Source organism: Ceratosolen solmsi, unplaced genomic scaffold (assembly GCF_000503995.2).
Source record: "Ceratosolen solmsi marchali unplaced genomic scaffold, CerSol_1.0 scaffold6, whole genome shotgun sequence".
Classification (NCBI taxonomy): Eukaryota; Metazoa; Arthropoda; class Insecta; order Hymenoptera; family Agaonidae; genus Ceratosolen; species Ceratosolen solmsi.
Window position 1 is genome coordinate 6,927,705 of NW_011948414.1, and position 20,056 is coordinate 6,947,760.

The 20,056-nt window shown below is 34.0% G+C and overlaps 1 protein-coding gene across 2 annotated transcripts in view; it reads right to left on the minus strand.

The window, feature by feature from the left end:
• Positions 1-3,912: 3,912 nt before the first annotated feature.
• Positions 3,913-20,056, minus strand: part of LOC105367913 (atrial natriuretic peptide-converting enzyme) — a 74,760-nt gene continuing 58,616 nt past the window's right edge. For both annotated transcript variants that reach the window (XM_011506768.1, XM_011506769.1), the window contains exons 8-13: positions 18,967-19,180; positions 17,092-17,237; positions 15,980-16,160; positions 12,847-13,091; positions 11,155-11,273; positions 3,913-4,270 (exon numbers count right to left, since the gene is read on the minus strand). In XM_011506768.1, the coding sequence (XP_011505070.1) occupies positions 4,097-4,270; positions 11,155-11,273; positions 12,847-13,091; positions 15,980-16,160; positions 17,092-17,237; positions 18,967-19,180 (1,079 nt within the window). In that variant the 3' untranslated portion in view covers positions 3,913-4,096. The remainder of the gene's footprint in view (positions 4,271-11,154; positions 11,274-12,846; positions 13,092-15,979; positions 16,161-17,091; positions 17,238-18,966; positions 19,181-20,056) is intronic.

Here is a 20,056-nt window from a genome sequence, read left to right on the forward strand (position 1 = left end):
GATCGTCTTATTCGCCCGTCGATCCCTCCACCCACGTGAGCTCGGCTCCCAACTCTTTTTTATGGCTTTACGAAACGCGGAGACTCTCGACAGCGCTTGCTTATCGAGGCATCATTTTCTATATATAACGGTGAATTGTCCTTAAAATCGTCCTTGCACGCTCCAGTACATAACACAACACCGGACAACGCCGTCGTTGCAGTTGTGAATAAGCGAAGAAAGCTCGAAGGATCCGGTCGATAAAGCGCGGTAAAGAAGACCACTAAGAAAAACAAAGTTCTCAACGTTAGAGACGAACAGTGAATATTCACGAATGAACGAGTGGCTTATTTAAAGTAACGATGAGACATTAACGAAACTACCTTGGCGGGTTGCTAGGAAAACAAACTTTCCCTTTAACGACGTGCCCTCTCTCCCGGAGCTGCATCGATTTTAGCCGCCAAATTTAAATTCCCTGCAAAACTTTATTCTTCGCATTTTAACTCGCGAATGCTGAGGGGCGTCGAGGGAGCGCCGCTCTGATAATAAATATCGCTTTCCATTTTTGTTAACGTGGTTTCGTCCCTACTTTACATCCTAGATGATTTCGAAATTGCCAAACTGCAGAAACTCATAACCCAACACTTGCGCACGCTTTACTTACCAAATAATCAAACTACGCGCGTCGAGTTTTCCATGCTGATTAATCCTCGGCGTTTAATTCTATACGCTTTACTCACCATCGATCAGCAATATTTAAACAATCGGCTTTTGTTGTTGCTTATTCAGCTTAGGGGAAAATAATGGCCAGCGTAGAGACGAGCGTGGAGTGCCAAGATAAATTCGCATTAGACTACGGTTTTTCCAAAAGTACATTATCCTGGTTAAAGCACACTTTACAGCGGAAAAGTTTTTCACGTATTTGTGCGAAACGAAGAGGTCGCCTCGTTTACGGTTTTATCGAAAGCTGTTTTTCCTTCCATTTTCTTTCTTTCTTTATTTTTTTTAATTTCATTTCTAAATGCAGATTAATTAATAGATCTGAGTAATATATAATGCGAAATGTGCATTTAAGGAAATATTTAATTAGCATTTTAGATTTTTCCTTTTTATCCATAAGTTTACATTTACTTGTTTAAGTTAATGGAGGGTTGCATTAATTGGCTCGTCCCTGCCTCCGCTATGGACGTACGTTACATGCTGATATCTATCCATGTAACGGTTTACTTTACAGCGATTTTGAATTTAAACAAATTTTTTATTTATTTTATATTATTTATTTTACTTTTAAAGTATTAAATTCATGTTGTTCGGTACGTTGTCGAGCACATTAAAATCTACCAAGTTATCATAAGTGTTTATCACATGTGAATTAATAAATATATTTATAATTACGTCACTGGTTTATTGGTTAATTTATACCAGTAATTATTAAAAACAATTGTAAAGTGTCCAGCGGAGACTATTATGATGGAATAGTGTGATATACGTAAGTAATTGATTGCATACGTAGTTATTGATGTAAAATTAATAAAAGGCACTTCATATATAATGTACACTTTGCCAACAGGATTTTTATTTTTATTATAACAACCAATCGTAAAAATAAAAAAAAATATCACTATTCCTTAGTCGGACGGGTGATGTATTTGGCTAACGAGAAACTCAAGAAGATTTACTTTACACTTTTCTAGGTCGAATCATGACACTAGTTACGTCTATTATAACTAATGATGTAATAATTTATAAATGTATTTCGTATAAGATATCACTTGATAAATTACAATAAAAAATAATATTTCATACATTTTCTTATCTTATATATATATCATATATATATATATATCATATATTTATCATACATTTTCTGCTAGTGTATTATTATTTTAATAGAATTCTAGCCAATTATAAAATAATTGTACAAACAGTCGACACTTTGATATCATTGCAGACAATATTAACTTGTACATAGTAAATTGCCGTATTGGCAATATTGTGTACGCACTTGTAATAATTGCATATGCACGTGCATCTTCGTTAATATTTATTATTCAACATTTAATATTTAGATTTCTTAGTTTTAAAAGTTCTGAAATGCAATCCACTCTTTGTGAAAATAATATTTTTAATAGTCATATAAAAATGTATACATTTTGTATACATTATGTATACATTTTTATACCTTATTTTTTTTTTTTTTTTTTTTTTTTTTTTTTTTTTTTTATAAATTTGTTATACTTTTAGAGGAATAAAAACAACAAGCCATTTTCATGGTTATTATCTCCGAGAACACTTTATCTATATTATCTATCTATCTCTCTCTCTCTCTCTCTCTCTCTCTATATATATATATATATTTATATATAAATATATATATATATACATATATTTTTTTTTTTCAACGGAGACGGAGTATAAACTTAGTAGATTGATGACTGGTATATAAATTTAAATTTCAAATACATTTTAACACTATCAACGTTTTTAATTACTTCATCAGTTAAAACTTTTTGCTGATAATAATCTGAAAATGAATTGAAATATTAATGCCTCGTAGCTATTGTTAATCTAGAACAATCTATAACTCTGTATAGTCTACATTTTTGTCTGCTACAATTGCTTGTTTTATCTTTTTAATATACATGAGTATATGATTAAAAAATAAAAATGTTACATTATAACGTTTTTATAAAAATAAATAGTTGGTTTACATTTTGCGCCAAGAGTACTTTTGCAAAAGTAAAACATTTTCAAAGGCAATTTTATCGGGAGCATGGAACGACTCATTAGAATTTAATGGGCTTAAACATACATATCATTTTACTTATTATATCAGGCGCGAACATTTTTACAAAGTAAATAAATACATTGCAATAATTTTAATGCAAAGTAACCGGCCCACGACGTTTCATTGCAGTAAAATTACTTAACGACGGAGGCAAAAGACCTATTTATTAGAGAAAACCTAACTTACATGCATTTCATGCATTAAAAGGAAAATATAATATATACATATGTGTGGGTAGGCATATGTATAAAGTTGTATAAATTGAATTTCTGATTAAAAGCTCCGATTTCAATCAGATATTCGATAAACGAGTATATTGAATTGGACATAAATAAAATAAAATGTTGAGCCTTCGTAAGTACGAATTGATTATTTTGTGAGAATAATACCGGAATGAAAATTGGGATTAACAGTTGGAGCAGCTTGGAAAATGATGTGAAATCAAAGCAATTGTCGTGCTTTCAATTAAGTAAAAATAGTCATTATGTTCGATGCAATTATTTTTTATAACGTTGCTATGACATCCAAATTTTAATGAATTATTGAAATATCTTGTATCACAATTCGTCTCGATTCATTATAGTGACTGGCAAAGGCATTGTTTACTTCGTAAGGCAGCTTTCTCCTTCGAAATTCTTTTCTCAAAACTGTCGACAATATTTAGTTTGCTGCCGCATACAGATTCTCTTTACTTTACTTCACTTACGTGCTAGATTGCGGATTTAGCAGCTTAGCGTAATTCAAGAATAAAATATACATAAAGGTACGCGCGAAGCATCAACGCGAAAAGAGAGGAAATTCCTAAACAAGTACTATTAAAGGCCCTCTGCTTCAAATGAATAAATGTAGAACGTCCAAACAAAGTTTATTTGGCGCATGACGTTGAGGCAAGCATCGTTAGAGCACGTCCAATTTCAATTCAACCTCGCCTACGTCACGCGACATTTTCGTAAACTCGTAAAGTCAGAAACGTTCGGTTCGTCCGTCTGCATTTCGGTTAGTTGGGCTCCTCGACGACTCGCTTAAATAAAATGGGTTTCGGCAGGCAGTCGCGAATAGCCGCAGCTCGAGTGCAAAAAGCAAAAGAGACGAGATTCGGAAACCAGATTCGTATGCCCGAGCCGCCAGCAGAACCACAACCCCCCTCCCCCCGCCGTCCAACTCCATCCAACCGCTCGTCCACCACTCCGTCCCATCGTAGCCCTATACCGAACGAGCAGCAACGTCGGCCGTCGGTGGGAGGAAGAAGCCCTGACCATCGCCGAGTACAAGCTGCATCGAGACGTCGCTATAATAAGGGATTGTTATCCGTGTGGACAGGCGAGTCGATTAGCCGACGGTGGACTTGATCCAGGCGAGATTGGAGGCGACCTGGTCGTAGAGCCGCGGCCGCTCGGCTCCCGATTTGGAGCAGGCGATGCGCCAGTTGCCGACACCCGCGAGACTCCATCTACGACCGTCAGCCTCGAGGCAGAGCAGAGGACTGCCCGCGACCTCCTCCTCCTGAAACAGAAACGGGAATCAGTACGGTCGCATTCGCAATAGCGTCTGCAGTACCGGAGTAACCGGCTACGAGGCTGCATCTCGCGACTCCAAAAACTACTCGGACCATCTTTCTCAGCAGCCTCCGTGTGTGTGTGTTGTCTTGTGGCCGCGTTCAACACATTAAGCAGCTCACATGTCAACTTCCAAAGCACTCCGACATTCCCAAGGCCCATTCACCAGCCTCTGGCTTTTTCTAACATTCCGCCTGAGCTTGGCAAAATTTCACATACTTTGCTTGCTAAATCGACAGTATTATTAGCAGTTTTAAAGGAACGAGCATCAAATAACATTTGTGCGCGTGATTTACAGGATAGGATAAGTCGTGCCGCTTACAAAGGCTAATTGAACGACAAACGACATAATATACGAATATGAATATAAGAGCTTCGCTTACCAATTCAAGTTCATTAACGGAGTTTTAATTTATACTACAACTATCTTAGCGTTGCTCGTTACTTTGATAGCCCTAAATTCATTCTATCCAGTGGACGTAGCAATATCTAAACTATGTATGCTTTTGATACATTGAGGATAGTTTCTGCTAAACAACAAAGTTTTATCGATAACATTGATTTTTGTCTTCGGTGTATTAAATTTATTTGCTATCACTTTTTATTAATTATCTAGTTTAAATTCAAAAAGCTTCAAATTTAATATTCAATATTCAGTTTCCATACACTGAGTAACCGTTAATTAACTTGGCTAATACGATGCATTCTATAGTAAATAAATAAATAAATTACCTAAGTAATATCTTCTCGACAAAAAAAATATATATATATATATATATATATATACATCATATAGTACTTTACAAAAGATTGATTAAAATAAAAAAAAAAAAAAAGAAAAAAAAAAGAAAAAAAAAAAAAAAAAAAAAAACTTAGATATGTGCGCGAGATCTATAAATAGAATACTTTTAAATATTTTATGAATTTAATTAAAATAGTATGATTAATTTGTCGTAGAAAATTCATTTGTTTTCATTTTCATGAGAAAAAGTTACAGCAATTTTAATAACATCTAATATTTAAATCTTTGACCTTCCAAAAAAAAGTTAACTATTTCATTTAATAATACCGAAATATTTATTTACATTAAGCATTTTTCAACATACAACAGCACGCGGAAGAGTGAAAAAGTATACAATGAATAAACTTTACTCCGAAAAAACTTTACCGTGGATAAAAAATAGAATACTTTATTTAAAAATGATATTGATTTATATTCAATTAAGTATAAAAGTTTTTAAAACAATTATTGTTAAACTTTTTTATACAATTGTGTATATTTGATTGCGAATGTATTAAACAAAAACAAAAACAAAAATAAAAAAGATTTATAAAAACCATAGAACTTGTAGCAAGAATAGCATATAAAATAAGTACTTTTCTAATAATTTTATAAAATAAACGATGTATAATAACTTTCATTATCTTTTTACAAGATAAATTTTTAGGTAAGAACAATATAATATTGTAATTAATAATATACTGCATTTAAATTTAATAATAAAATTTAATTTCATGCTGTTTTTTGTTTAATTTTTTTTTTTATAGCCTAAGAGTTTTAAAGAATTACTTTCACATATTTTTACTAATGTATGCTTTTGCAGGTTTTATTATCAGTTCGGTTATCGGAATTGTGATAAGCAAACTACTAAGCAATTGGCATTATATTCAATGTAGATTTATTTAAATATTGTTATAACTAACAGATAATTTCACAGAATTTATATAAAAATTTATTATTATATTTTTTACATTTCTATCGTACTGTGCATTTTATCCTTGTACTCTGCGTATTTTAGTTAAGCTTCAGATATGGTAATTAATAGAAATATTAATTTTAATTTAACGTTTCAATTATCTACATTGAATCGCGTTATTTTCATTTTAAATAAATAAATAAATAAATGTATATCTATATATTCGTTTCTCATGTTTAAAATTTCATGATATTTTTTACAATTACCGATACATCTGTTGTTAATACATATATTTATACAAAACAAACTTTGAATATTGAAAAAAATATCTTATGTAATATTTGTGTCTTCGTTGTGTGACGATAGAATAATACAAACTTTCTATCGATGAATAAAGCATAAGCTTCGGTAAGGAGAATAAGTTTTGTTTTGAATTGAAATTGACAAATATCACTTTTATTTCTAAAAATGAATTGCTGGTATATTAAAGGAAAAGTAAATTTACAAGTATGATGAGAAGAGCAGTTCAATGAAATTTGAATATTTTGTTGATGAAATTTTATCTTAATAATGTGGAAAACATCAATTGAATTAATTAAAACGAATGGACTAGAGACAACATTAATGGAATACACTTTCGTATAATTTCCTGAATATAACGTATATCCATCTATACGACGAGTCCTTCGAAATTCATTTTTAACACTGTCTTTGTATAGTTTATGTAGCTTCTCCTTACAATACATAGATTTCCACAAAACGTATAAAGCATTCAATTTGGAGAACGGTTTGATATATACTTTGTATACGCAGGGGCGAGCGCGCGCGCGCGCACACACACACACACACACATAGAGAGAGAGAGAGAGAGAGAGAGAGAGAGAGAGGCCGTAGATTTAATTTGAAAAGTTAATTTAGATAACAGCTAATGTTCAATAATGTCAAACTTTAATCTAATCTAATAATAATGTTCATTCTTATATTTTAAATCATTGTGCCGGTGCTCTGACTTTTGTTTGAAAGTTTCTAACTTACGCTACCGAATCTGCATCCATTTGTGTATGAAATCCCACTGAGCAACTTATTCGCGATATACGAGAGAATAGAAAGAGTATCAACTAATTTTGTAACTTTCTTAATTCAAAAGTCTTAATACGAGAAAATTCGCTCGAAGCCAAATGTGAGCCCAGTCACCAGTGTGGAAAAGCCTTGATGTTAACGTAAGAACGTCAGTAAAAAGTGAAAGTTCATAACAAGACAAAATGACTTAAGCATAATTCAATCAAAGCTCCCAAATTATCAATCCGCTAATTACGTAATATTTATATTTTAAGCAATGAACTTACGCATTATTTATTTTATTTACATTTTGCTTTCTCTTCACCGTACTTCCCGTACTCTTTTACAACTGTGATGCTTAATGCAATTAAATACTATAAAAACTATTACCACATTTCGAATTGTTTTATTATACGGCAAGAAGTTCGTTTCTCTCTCAATTGTAAGTGTGTATTGACGAGCGTTGTGCACTAAATTTTGTGGTTGGGAATTTCCAGTCTACAACGTGCCGTACATCTTTCTCATGTCTTTAATAGCTCGCCATACTACTTTAATTATGAGAACTTATCGAGTAAAGAGAAAATTCATCGACAAAACAAATAAATTTAGCTTGAAAGCCTTATTCTTAAAAAATTTTCCATATGCTAAAACAAGTAATACTTTAGTTAATTCATTAACATTAACTTAAAGTAGTTTCACACAATATAAGACATTTATATTTCAAGTTAGCTTGGAGTTTTCTTTTTACTAAAGAATATTCTATGTAAAGTTGACACATTTTGAATGATTATCAAATATTTTTAATATATATTTTTCTATTGCTTTTCACGTTCCGATTTCAAAAATACGTTTCACTTTTGCTTGAACTTTTTTTTTTTTTTTTTTGTTATTATCTCTTTTGTCGTTATTATGCATCCTTCCGCAGTCTTATAGCACGAACATTAAAAATTTTTTTATTAAATTGTATGGTAGGAAATTATTATAGTTTTTTTTTTATGTTGAATTTTCTTGGATTTTTTAAAATAAATTTAAAAAGTATTTTTCAATTACTAGCGTAAAATTCGCGATGCCTACTAAATAATGGCAAATTAAAAAAATACTGCACCACGGCTTTCAGAGATAAAGATTTCTCAAAAAATAGTTTTTTTCACACGACCTAATAACGCGATTTTTATAAACGTTTAAAGATCTGATTTGCTTTTACCAATTGCAAAAAACATTACGATGAAATTATAAAATAATACATGTAATTGTTAAATACGTTTAAAAGACGGCTAATAGAATTCGATATGCTAACATTTATCACGTACAAAGTTAATGAGATACTTTATGAGTAATTAATTTGCAATACTTTCATTACATGTTATTCCAAACTTCCAGCTGTTAATCAAAAGCTCGTGAATCTTTTAATGAAATTTATCGATTATGCCTGTCTTTACATATTTAATTTATAGAAATTCTTTCAAGTTGAATAAAAAAGTGTGTGTGTGTGTGTGTGTGTGTGTGTGTGTGTGTGTGTATATATATATATATATGTATATATATAATAGCGTTTAATTAAGTTAATGATTAATAATACAACCATTATCTTTTTTTATTTAGAAAATCATTTTTACTCGTACTTTAAATTTTATAATACTGGACAAAATGACAATACTTTGATTCCATTGTTATTTTAATAGAATATTACAAGTATAATCGAAGTTTTCTTCTTCTTTTTTTGTTTTTTCACTACGATTCATCATTGGATATACTTTAATAAAATGTATTTAATATTTATCGCAATTTCCATTTATTTATATAAAATGCTCTTATTTTGAAATAAATACTGTTAATGAAAAATCTATATGCGTCAAAATGGAATAAGAGGTAGTTTTCAAGTTCATAAAAAGATGGACGTAAAGTTTATCGTTAACGATTTATCTATATACGTGACATAAAATTGAAATACATAAAGAATTTAGAAGCTTATTGCAACGATAGTCGAAAATATTCAATATTCGCATTTTATCGCTAAAATAATTCTTCAGTAAATAAACCTTTAAGCAATAATTATATATAGTTTTGTACGTTGCTAAACAGTTGTTATTGCATTTGTAAAATAACTAGACTTTATTGAAATAATATAGGAGGAAAGAAGTAAAAGTATGGAAAGTATAATAGTTATAATTGTTATAAATTTATAAATTGAGAATCTTTAATATAGATGATTTTGATAAGTTTCCATTTTACAGATTTTATTTCTTTTATATCATTTACGGCGCTACGTATAATGTTTTAATTGAATTGGAACAAACAAAAGAATACTCAATTTAGTTTTTAAGATGGTGAGATTCGTTTTTTTTTTTTTTTTTTTTTTTTTTTTTTTGTTACAAGTTTTGATTATCAATGGAAACTTTGTTCGTCTGAGTTTATAATTATAATATCAATTATAATAATGCCAATTTATATTATTTACCTATAGAGAAAATTTTTGTGATTACTTTTTTAATTTTGATTTAATATCTTGGTACTCTGTATGGATATTTTAGGATAATCGTTACTATCATAGACCATAAAATAATGTTGTGCAATTTTTTATTTTCTGTGACGCACGTAATGTATAGTCGAAAAGCTCGTGCCATTTATCGATTTCTACAGCCTGTTGGACAATTAACAATCTATCCAAATAATTGTTAAGGCAAGTCACTATATGCTTCGTTAATAAAGTTTTGCTACAATTTTTACTTATCAATGCTTATGAATGTAGTACAATATCATTAATAAATTAAGTATTAAATAGTTAAAATTAATCAATTTATCGAAATTCTGGCAATCAAAGTATATATAGAACGTGATATTTTTTTTTATTATTCTTTTTCGTTTTTTTTTTTTTTTTTTTTTTTTAAATAAATACTATATAGAGCAAAGTTAAAAAAAACAAAAAAAAATAAATTTCCTATTTCTTATTAAATTATAATTGGATAAACAAGAAAGTTTTACAACATTTCTTGGGGCCATTGCAAGCTACGAGAACTTTACCGTATAAATTTCCGCTCTTTAAAATAAAACCGACGTAACTCACTCAACCGAATCTCTAGTGCATGCAATTCATGAGATACCAAGTTTTACGCGGACAATACTACCATCTTCAAAGGCATTGCGTCTGGCGGTAATTGCGATCGCATAGCAACGATCGCTATAGTCATTGGCGACGGTATTGTGTCTCGATAAAATCTCGTGTACACGACGACCGCATTGGAATATTTCATTTCTTAAAGTACCAAAGTTAAATAACACGTGTAAGAGCAAGATGCAACTATTTAGATTTCGTTTCTTCATTTATCAGAATGACCGTTCGTCGTGGTAATAATAATACTCGATATCTAACCGTTAATATCATTGTCCATAGTGATAATTTGCAAAAAAGAAAAAATACGATAGATAATGGATACTGGATGGGGAACGGGGACGGAACCAACATCACAAATCATATATTTTTGAATTTGAATAAGCGCTCGATTTGCAAAAATAGTTCAAAAACAGTATGCGCACACTGTATACAGTTTATATTGCGTAGCAAATGCCATTCACTCAGCTCCAGTCCATACGAATTTGCATAGAAACAAGATTGGTTTTTTAATGTTTTTCTATGCCGTTAGGAATTCATTGGACGCCTTTCGGTGTAATATTAGTTTATACGTCTTTAACTACATAGTAGTACCATTTCTCATATAAACTGTTTACGTGTGTTTCGTCAACAAGTGACGGCGGTACTTGAAAGACATGAAATTATAAAAAGTAGCGGCGACAAAAATCAACGCTTTACAAAAATCTGCTAGTAATAAACGGGCGTACAAAATTCGACGAGGTATTATTATTTAAAGGATTTTCTCTATTTGGAGTAATAACGGTAATTATAAGTTCCGAGACGTTTACTTATGCGCAATGCTGATATTGTTGTACGCGCTGTGCATTGGTCAAAATTTCTACAAAGTCGATAAGTAATTAAAAATTACAGGTATAAATGAGAGAATCACACAAATTAATTATCTATTTGATTTTGAAACTAGAAAATAATTAATTCGATACTCACTGTACAATCGTCGGTTGGATAAACAGCTTCAGTGCAAACGCTGTTTACCGAAGCTATACTAACATTTTCACATTTTTCCATTGCATTGTACCTTAACTGAACTCTTTGTAATAAATCACCTGTGAATAGGAAAAAAAAAGAAAAGATGTACATTATATATATATATATATATCAGTTATAAATATTATATAACTTTACGCGAAACTTCGTAGAATATTATTTATGTGTATTCAAATTTCAGAAATATATATATATATATATATATATATATATATATATATATATAAAAGAGAGAAAAAAAGGAAAAAAAAATAAAATAATCGGTTAATTTCCTCTAATGCATTTGCGTTTGGCTTTATAAACAATCTATTTTACTCGATACATATTTTCAACTCGAAAAACATATTTTACTCGAGTGCATGTTTAAAGAACTATGGAAATTTATTGTATTGACAGATTAAAAATAAAAGAAGAAAGGCACAACAAGGCAACGAAATACGAAAGATACAAGAAATAGTCAAAATGCAGGTTTAAAGTAATTCAATTATTTTTAAGCAATTATCAATAAAAAAAAAATGAATAAATTAATAAAGAAATGACTAACTTTACGTATGAGAATTATGTAGAGAAAAATTCAAGGGATTTTCATTTATAGCGTTACTTTATTTATTTTTTTTTTTTTTTTTTTTTTTTTTTCAAAAAAAAAAAAAAAGAATCAACACAATAATGGACAAAATAATAACAAAATAAATAAATAAAAGAAACGAGAATTTTTGTTCATGAAATATCCATTAATATGAAATTTTTTAATGAAATTAGAAAAATGGAGTGTGTAAAAGAGACTTTTTGTAGTATGTATATAGTTGTAAGGAGAAAGAATTATATTTAAAAATACTTCAGTAAATTAAAAATATCTTAATTTTGAATCTGAATTGCAGCATGAAAAATAGTAATAAACTCATTTTTTCTTTTTTCTTTTATTAAATTCGATACAATTTTGTCTCTTAGGCTAATAAAATCATTCCTTCCGCAGTATTTTTCAAAAACTAATCATAACTTTATATTAAGTTTTCTTTATAATATATATATATATATATATATTTTTTTTTTGCACATTGAAAAATTCAAGCCATGTAAAACTTTTAGTTAATGCAAATCCAAGATTACTCTTAATTTAAACAACTCCCTCCCCCCTCCTCCCGCCCCCCAACCAGTCGTGCAACGTGCGAATATACGAATAATATACGAGACATAAAGAAAATAAACTCGCGAAAACTTTTTGTACACAAGTTTGAATTCGAGTGCGAAAAATTCTCTCGAATCTATTTCGTAATATAATTAGTTCCTTACCCGCTTACTTACGACGCTTAATCCCAGCTTTTGGAAAAATCCGTGGCTCGCTATTCCAAATATTTCCGACCGCCCAAGCGCACAATGAAAAATCGCACAAATACCGACCAACACTCGAGGCAAAATTACCCACGGAAAATTCCACGAATATGCCTCAATTCCCGAGCAAAATCATCCCAAGCCTCCAAGTACATTCTATCCAAACTGAGATTTTCCTCCCCTTAACTACCGGCATTACAATCTTAGTTTCACCATCAGACGCGACTCCTCGCACCATTACGACTCCGGGCGTTGCATCAAGACCTCGGGCACCAACTCCCCACTCGGCGGTACTCTACTTACGGTTTTTGGCCCAGCCAAGGGTATTGCAGTGGGTGTCGTTGCTCGCGGGGCCCCCGGACGGCAGGCAAACCGGTCGCACAAAGTCCGAGAAGGCCGTGATCGGACGGTCCATCTTCAGAAGCACGAGACTGCTACCCTCGACAGGCGACTTCACCATCCCCACTATCCAGCGCTCCTGTTCCCAAGGTGAGCTGCTGCTCAGCCTGACGGCGCCCAGCCTCGCCGACCACTCGGCCTTCGGCTGCCTGCGCATTCACAATCATCTCATCATCTAACCTTCGCAAAAACGATCCTTTGCGATAAACGACCCGTAAACGGCACGCGAGCATCGATCACTAAGGGCTTAAATAGCTCGCTCGCTAGACGCAAGGACACTCAGGGCTCTTGCTCCCTCGCAATTTGCGAATTCGCTACTTCCGTAATCGATAACATATACGTAGTTATACAAGCGTGCGTGAGCGCGAGTTTGTTTGTTTGTGCTGTTTGTAGAGGAGTTCTATAAGCACTAGCCGGCACATACTTACTTATTTTGATCTTAGATTGTGTTCTTTACACTGGGACAAGGATTTGAGAAATTTATTAAAGACTTTCATTCGTAACTTATTTCTTGTAAGAGTTAGTCTCATAGGAATCAATAATATTCTCCCAACTTTTCAAATTCTACCTCGCCTATCGATAAGGCCATTCGAAAACCTTTAATAAGAACTTTATGCAATTACATAACTTGCAATATTTGAATATTTTATATGTGCATTTATATGCGTGTATTTTTACTATAATGTATGTAAATTGTCAGCGTAATCAGTTATAATATAAACAGGCTGTTTTATTCGATTAGAGGTGATATCGACGGATCGGCGGACTATTCGAATGTTTAATTCTCGAGACAGAAGGGCCCGTTCTCGTTAAATGCAGATAAGTACGTTATGTAACGCCGATTGGTTTAATTGTAATTGAAATATTGGAAAGTATTTGGAAGGGAGATTATGTTATTTTATTAATAATCAGCCGTAGAAAGGAATAGAGGAGATAACGATCCATTTGCTTGCTCGTAATTAATTATGTCCAGTCGAGTGCGAACGTAATATTGCTTGTCCGTCAGCTTTCATACATCGATCTTACATTAAGATATCAATCTTACATATACAGTTAGTTTCATAATACGTTAAATAAAAACAAAAAACAAAAATAACAAAAAATAACAAAAAAATTAAAGAAAATTACACTATGGCTTCGAGCGTTTTTTTTTCTTTTTAAATTTAAACTGCCTAGCCAGCACGATATTTATTTTATTTACCCTCTAAATAATACTCATTTTACCCGACAGACAATCAATTACGAGAGTATAATGACAATGCTAAGTTATGTCACGGACATCATACTCGAACTCGAGAATTCTGCTTTCGAATACACGGGATAACGAAATGATGATTCTTTAATCATTCAGTCTCTGATTTTGGCCAACAAGTAATGAAAACCATTATAATTATTATTATTTTTCTTATATTTGCTGTTGTTTTGTTTTTCATAAAGTTGACCTTTCACGTGTCATTGATTCAATGTTTATCCAAATGCCATTATTTTTAACGTAAAATTTTGTGCTTCTCTCTCTCTTTTTTTTCCTTTTTGCACATTTCTTCTCCCGACACGTTGTTCAATCGACAATCGTGATTAAAGGTCTTCCAATAATGGTTTTTAATAATGATTTTCATTTGAGTGATATACGTTTCAACAATTATTGTACAGCTTTCAATTGCGTATTTTATGAATATATCTAATTGCTTTTTCGATATGCAAATGATCTACAAACTTTCTTTATCAGAACTGAGAGCGTAAAGTACATTCATATTAACATAATTTCGTGTAAAATGAGAATAATTTGAAAAACTAGTGCCGCTGATAGTTAGAAAAATTAGCTATTTTCTCGAATAAATTAATCATTTTTTTCCCTATTTTTTTTTTTTTTTTTTTTTTTTCCCACCTTTTATAAAACTTTAAGACGTAATATAGGATCGTGTATCAATCTTATAATCTGCTCAAATGTAAGGGTCTGTAGTCATTTGAGAATATGGATGATTATAGTCATTGCGACTCGATGGGCTGATACAGAAAAAATTTGGACCGCGATAGCTGATAAATGGCTTGATCATCATCGTCAAACTAGCAAATTGTTTCGAGCCTTTTTATTCCCTCGTATCTTCACCGGCATTTTCCCGTATATTTTGCTCCAGCAAGTAACAAGGGTTCAAAGGAACCACCTTCACTTATAGACCAACAGAAATCGTCTCCCTTCCATCTCCTCCCCAATCGCCACGACTCACCACACAACACCGCACCAAGTTTTCCTAAAACGAGATTTCTCGCGGCTCTTTTGAAAATTACCGCCTCAAAAGATGCCTTTAGAGTGGCATGGCTTTTCGATTATGAATAATTTGTAAATCTCTTGCTCTACCCTCGTATTCCCCACGTTGTTCACGTACTTTCTAATGGCGGCCGTGCTTTTACAATCGATACCGCGGCTCCTGCAACAGTTTACACTCAACTCCAATCGCGGCACTTTCATTGCAGCGCAAAGCCCCAGCTACTTAAACCAATGAAATAAGCATTTATACGTGGAAATAATCGCACGATATTGTAAATTAGCATGTCGAATGGCCGAGTCCGAAATTAATAATCACCTGACTGGGGTTTGCCATTTGCATAAACCGAGCACATCGTCGTACAAAGTGATCGTCGCTCAAAATAATTTACAGCCTAGTTATATTAGAATTGCCGTAATTCGCTCACCCAAACACGGTCTTGCGCATATTAAATGCACAGTGCGATTCAAATTGGCAAGGCGCGACTTGTCTATCGTTAGCGTTAAAACGTACTTGCAATGTTTTCCGAGTATAAAGATATTTTATATGTCGGGGCACTAAAACGCCCGCTTATTGGAAATTTTGGCGAATCACTAGAGACTGTGAAAAACCAAGTGTAAAAGCTTTAGTGTAAAAGGGCACGTTGATTACGGGACAATGGTCTTCTCGTGCTCTGACAATGAGCCACGGAATTCCAGCGCATTGAACGCGGTGGTTAAAAGGACTCGGGGCGAGAGGTGTGCGAGGTGCCACTAAGCAGCGGTTGGACTCACCCTTGAAAGCAGGAGGCGGTGGTGAGGAGCCAGGCGGAGGCAACGAGCGTCGCGTCGCATACGTGGTTGTCCTCTTTGAGGAGGGCCACGTGCCAGGGCCAGTCGCCCGGCCCGGAGATTTTACCCAGGCTCTTACTCGCTCCGGGGCTGCTCTTGCTACGGATCCCCTGGATGCCGCATGCTGTGAACGTACAGGATAGTGGCATGAATAAACGACCCGTAAATAGGCGAATGAGCTGGATGGACGATTCTCTCCTCTTAAAGGGCATTTACGTTTTGGGACGGTTGACACCACACGGCCCTGTACATTATTAATGCTATGCCTGTATGGTCGGGGGTATATGGGTAAGGGGAAGCTGGTGACATTACGCGAGCGCGACGTCGGGGCTGGCCCACCTACAGCCCATAGTTTAGCCGCTTTTATCAAGTCCAAAGCGGAACAGCTTCGGGGCAATGATAAATCCTCGATGAATGCACCCACAAACTAAATTTATTGCCTGCTAATGTTCGAGCGGAATTCTGCCATTTCGTATTGAAATTAAGCTTTCTTTGCGTTAATTTCACGAGATATGCCATCCCCGATAATCCCAATAACTCCAGTAATCCCTTCAATCTAATAGGCAATTAAATTAAGCATTGGCAGGTAACCTGTCGATGATTCGGCTTGATGTGTTTGTCAAGTTTGTCAAGAGGAGGTCATCGATAGTTTAAGCGATTTAGAATAGCAGAGATCATTGTCATAAAATTGAAAAATCTTTGGTCCAGAGTTTATTAGGAGTAGCTTGGTGGATATGCCTGGCTTCGGCCAAATTCTAAATCGGTAGAAAAAGCTCTCGACGTAACGGCGAATCCGACTTGATATACCCATTTATCGTTTGACTCGTCCGAAACTAATCGAAATCATGATTTTGACATCGGATCGTCATCAAAGCGTCACCGTAGAACCGAGTGAGACCAGCATTTGACCAGGGCGAGTAAATTAATTGCTTCCGTACGCACCAAGGCCAGACATTTCCATATGGCAAGAATCGTCGCAATTAAGTGACGTCTCATCAAGGACAGGATTATTCATTTAATGAGTGCAATTTAAAATTTGTCAGTGCTTGAGTTACCTAGATCGGTGCAGCGGACGTACATGACTTGTTTGCTTGGGCAGGGCGCCCTGACGAACGTTATTTCTGCTGCAGTGGGATCCTGCATGAGGACGTATGGCACGCCATCCTCTTCGTCAGTTCGCACTTCGACCGACTTGACGCCTCTGCAAAATATATTTAACAAATCGGTGATTGAGTTTGTTTGTGTTGCAAGGCTGATTATTGGAATACGTGTAGTCTACGAGGGTCATTTTTTTTTTCAGATTTAACTTACGCTCCACGCGATGTAGACAATAAGCGCGCGAATTTGCCGGCAATTACCCAAAATTGAAATTATTTGCACTTTCTTCTTGTCAAGAGAGTGAATTCGCTTGCATTATATATGTTATAAGTTTTTTCGAAGTCTACTCGAGGCATATTCATTTATATCATCTAATAATTAACACATTATTGGTCAGGATTGTTGGAGAAGTTTTTCCATTTTTGAATTATATTCAATTTGCCATTCATTATCAAATAGCCATTTATTGTTTATTGTGGGCCCAATTTTTTTTTTTTTTTTTTTTTTATTGTTAATCATCATAATCATTCAATGAAAAATTAACTCTGCCCCTTTGCTTGTTATTAAATTAAAAATGTGAAAAATTATTTTTAAATAATGAATATTCGTGAGCAAATGTGTTCACGTTGACGTGTAAATCGTATCAATTCACATGCCACACATTGACTATTGATTGTTAGCCACGGCTCAGCTATATACTTTGCGAAAGTCATTCAAAAACCTCATTACAATGACATTTTATTATAATAATACGATAAAATAGTATATATATATATATATGTGTGTGTGTGTGTGTGTGTGCGTGTGTGTGTAATTGGTTTTTTCCGTTGCATTGATATCAATTGTTAAACTGAAATTTCATTCGCGGCTAATCATTACCTAATTAAACTTGCATTAACAAGTGGTTTGTACAAAAGTATACTATAAACGTTTATCATTTAATTCTCAAACTCCGTAAAGTGCAATAAATTAAAGAAAAGTTTTTTTTTTATGACTAGTTGAGTACACTTACGGACTGCGAGCCTATATAATTACAATACATCAACTAAATTAAAAGATTTGGAAATTTATAGTTTAATAGCATTTTCGGATCATTAAGGCGCAACAATTTGCATTAGGTTGCAAACGTCAAGAAATTTACCTTAAAAATCGATATTTCTTGCACGAGATCCCAACCGACCACGTATTATCGTTGCCCTTCCCGTAGGCTCATTTTTTGGATAACTTTGAACGCAATTTCGAGCTGGAGTTATAGTATGTTCGGCTCCTTAAAAAGAAAAGAAAACCAAGCAAACTCTCCCTCACGTTCGGTTTCAAATTTCAAATGATATCGATTGTTGCATCATAATAATGAAATGCCCATTGCTGTAAAGTCAGAGAGCATTTGAATAGAGCACTATCGCGTAAAGTGTACAGTCATTAGCTTTTCTCGTTGTTAAAAAAAAAAAAAAAAGAAATAAAAAAGTAAATAAAAACTAAGGCTTAACATCGTTGTTGTTGTTATTAATTAGAGACGTGGAAGAAGCGCGGCGAGTTACACTTGCTCCAGTCTAATTTCAATTCAAAGCGTATGTCGGAGAAAAAGGCTGAGGCAGCCTAGAAAGGTTAAGGCTCGGAATACGAGACAGCGCGGCCGAAGCTATCTACCGAAGGACCCCGATTAGAAGACTACGAGGCTCGTTCTTATCCCCTCGCCCTCCACACGCAGTCGATTACCGGCATAAAAAGTAAAAACAGAGGGAGTGCAAAAAGACGGGAGGGATGGAGGGAGGGGGGGGGGAAGCAGAAGAAAAAAAAAACAATAGCCAGTTCGAGGTTAGGGAACAACTCACTCGAAGGTCATGAGGCTGCAGAGCGACTGGGCGGTCGACTGGAGGACGGATTGCATTTCCGTGTCCGGGAGAGTGTTGTTCAAGTTGTCCGTGCAGATTTTGCCGACGGTGCCCTTCTCGTTGAACACGACGTAGCCCTCGTCGGTGTAGCGCGAGGGATGTGCGCTATCCGACGGCTGGAGCTTCAGGAACTTTAGACTCGGGGCCAGCGAAACTGCGGACATGCAAATAATACGCTTAGACCGAGCCGGCGAGCTTTTCCGTGCCACTTGGCTCCTCATTTATACCAAAGCACTCGTTTACTGATTTTTAACAATGGCATTGCTTAAGCCCGGGTGGACAAGGACCGAGCAACGATCTTGGCATGCTCAGCATGCGCCAGCATCTAGAAAGCTATTACCATATGGATTTGCTTTGGTGCTGTCGTAGCTTTTACTTTAGGTAGGGGTAATGGCAATTATACTTGGGGATAAAAGTAACACGCTTGTCTGTCAATTTCTCACTCGCATCGTATCAAGATTTTTCCATTTAATTTGTCTCGGCATTTTCAGTGCAACAAGGCTCACTACATTCTAATGGAAATTCAATATCGAAATATCGACTTTGCGACATAGTCCTCACCCTCTAATAAATACCTTAGGGCTAATAATAACTTAGAATTTTTTATTATCGCTTGAAAGGGAGAATGGATGGGGAAGGGGCGAGGAGGAGGAGGAGGAGGAGGAGGAAAGGAACGAAATCCAATGCTTTATAATATGCATTTCACTTTATAATAATTTTGCATTTTCAGATGAATATGGTTAATTGGCAGTTGTATGCGCCGGTCAATTTCGTGTGCTAATAATTTAATTGATTTACAAGAAACGTATAACGAAATGTCGTTGAATATCGGTGATTGGAGATCGGAGCATTGGATCTTCGAAGATTTCATACGCGAATGATAATGAGTCAATGTTATATCGTTATATCGATTAATTTTCTTGAATAATTGGTGCGATACAAATTTCTTGTTTGCAGAATGAAACGTTGCCATTTTGCCTCGAGTAAAAACTAAGTAATCACGGCTACATTGTTGCACGCGCTTGGATAT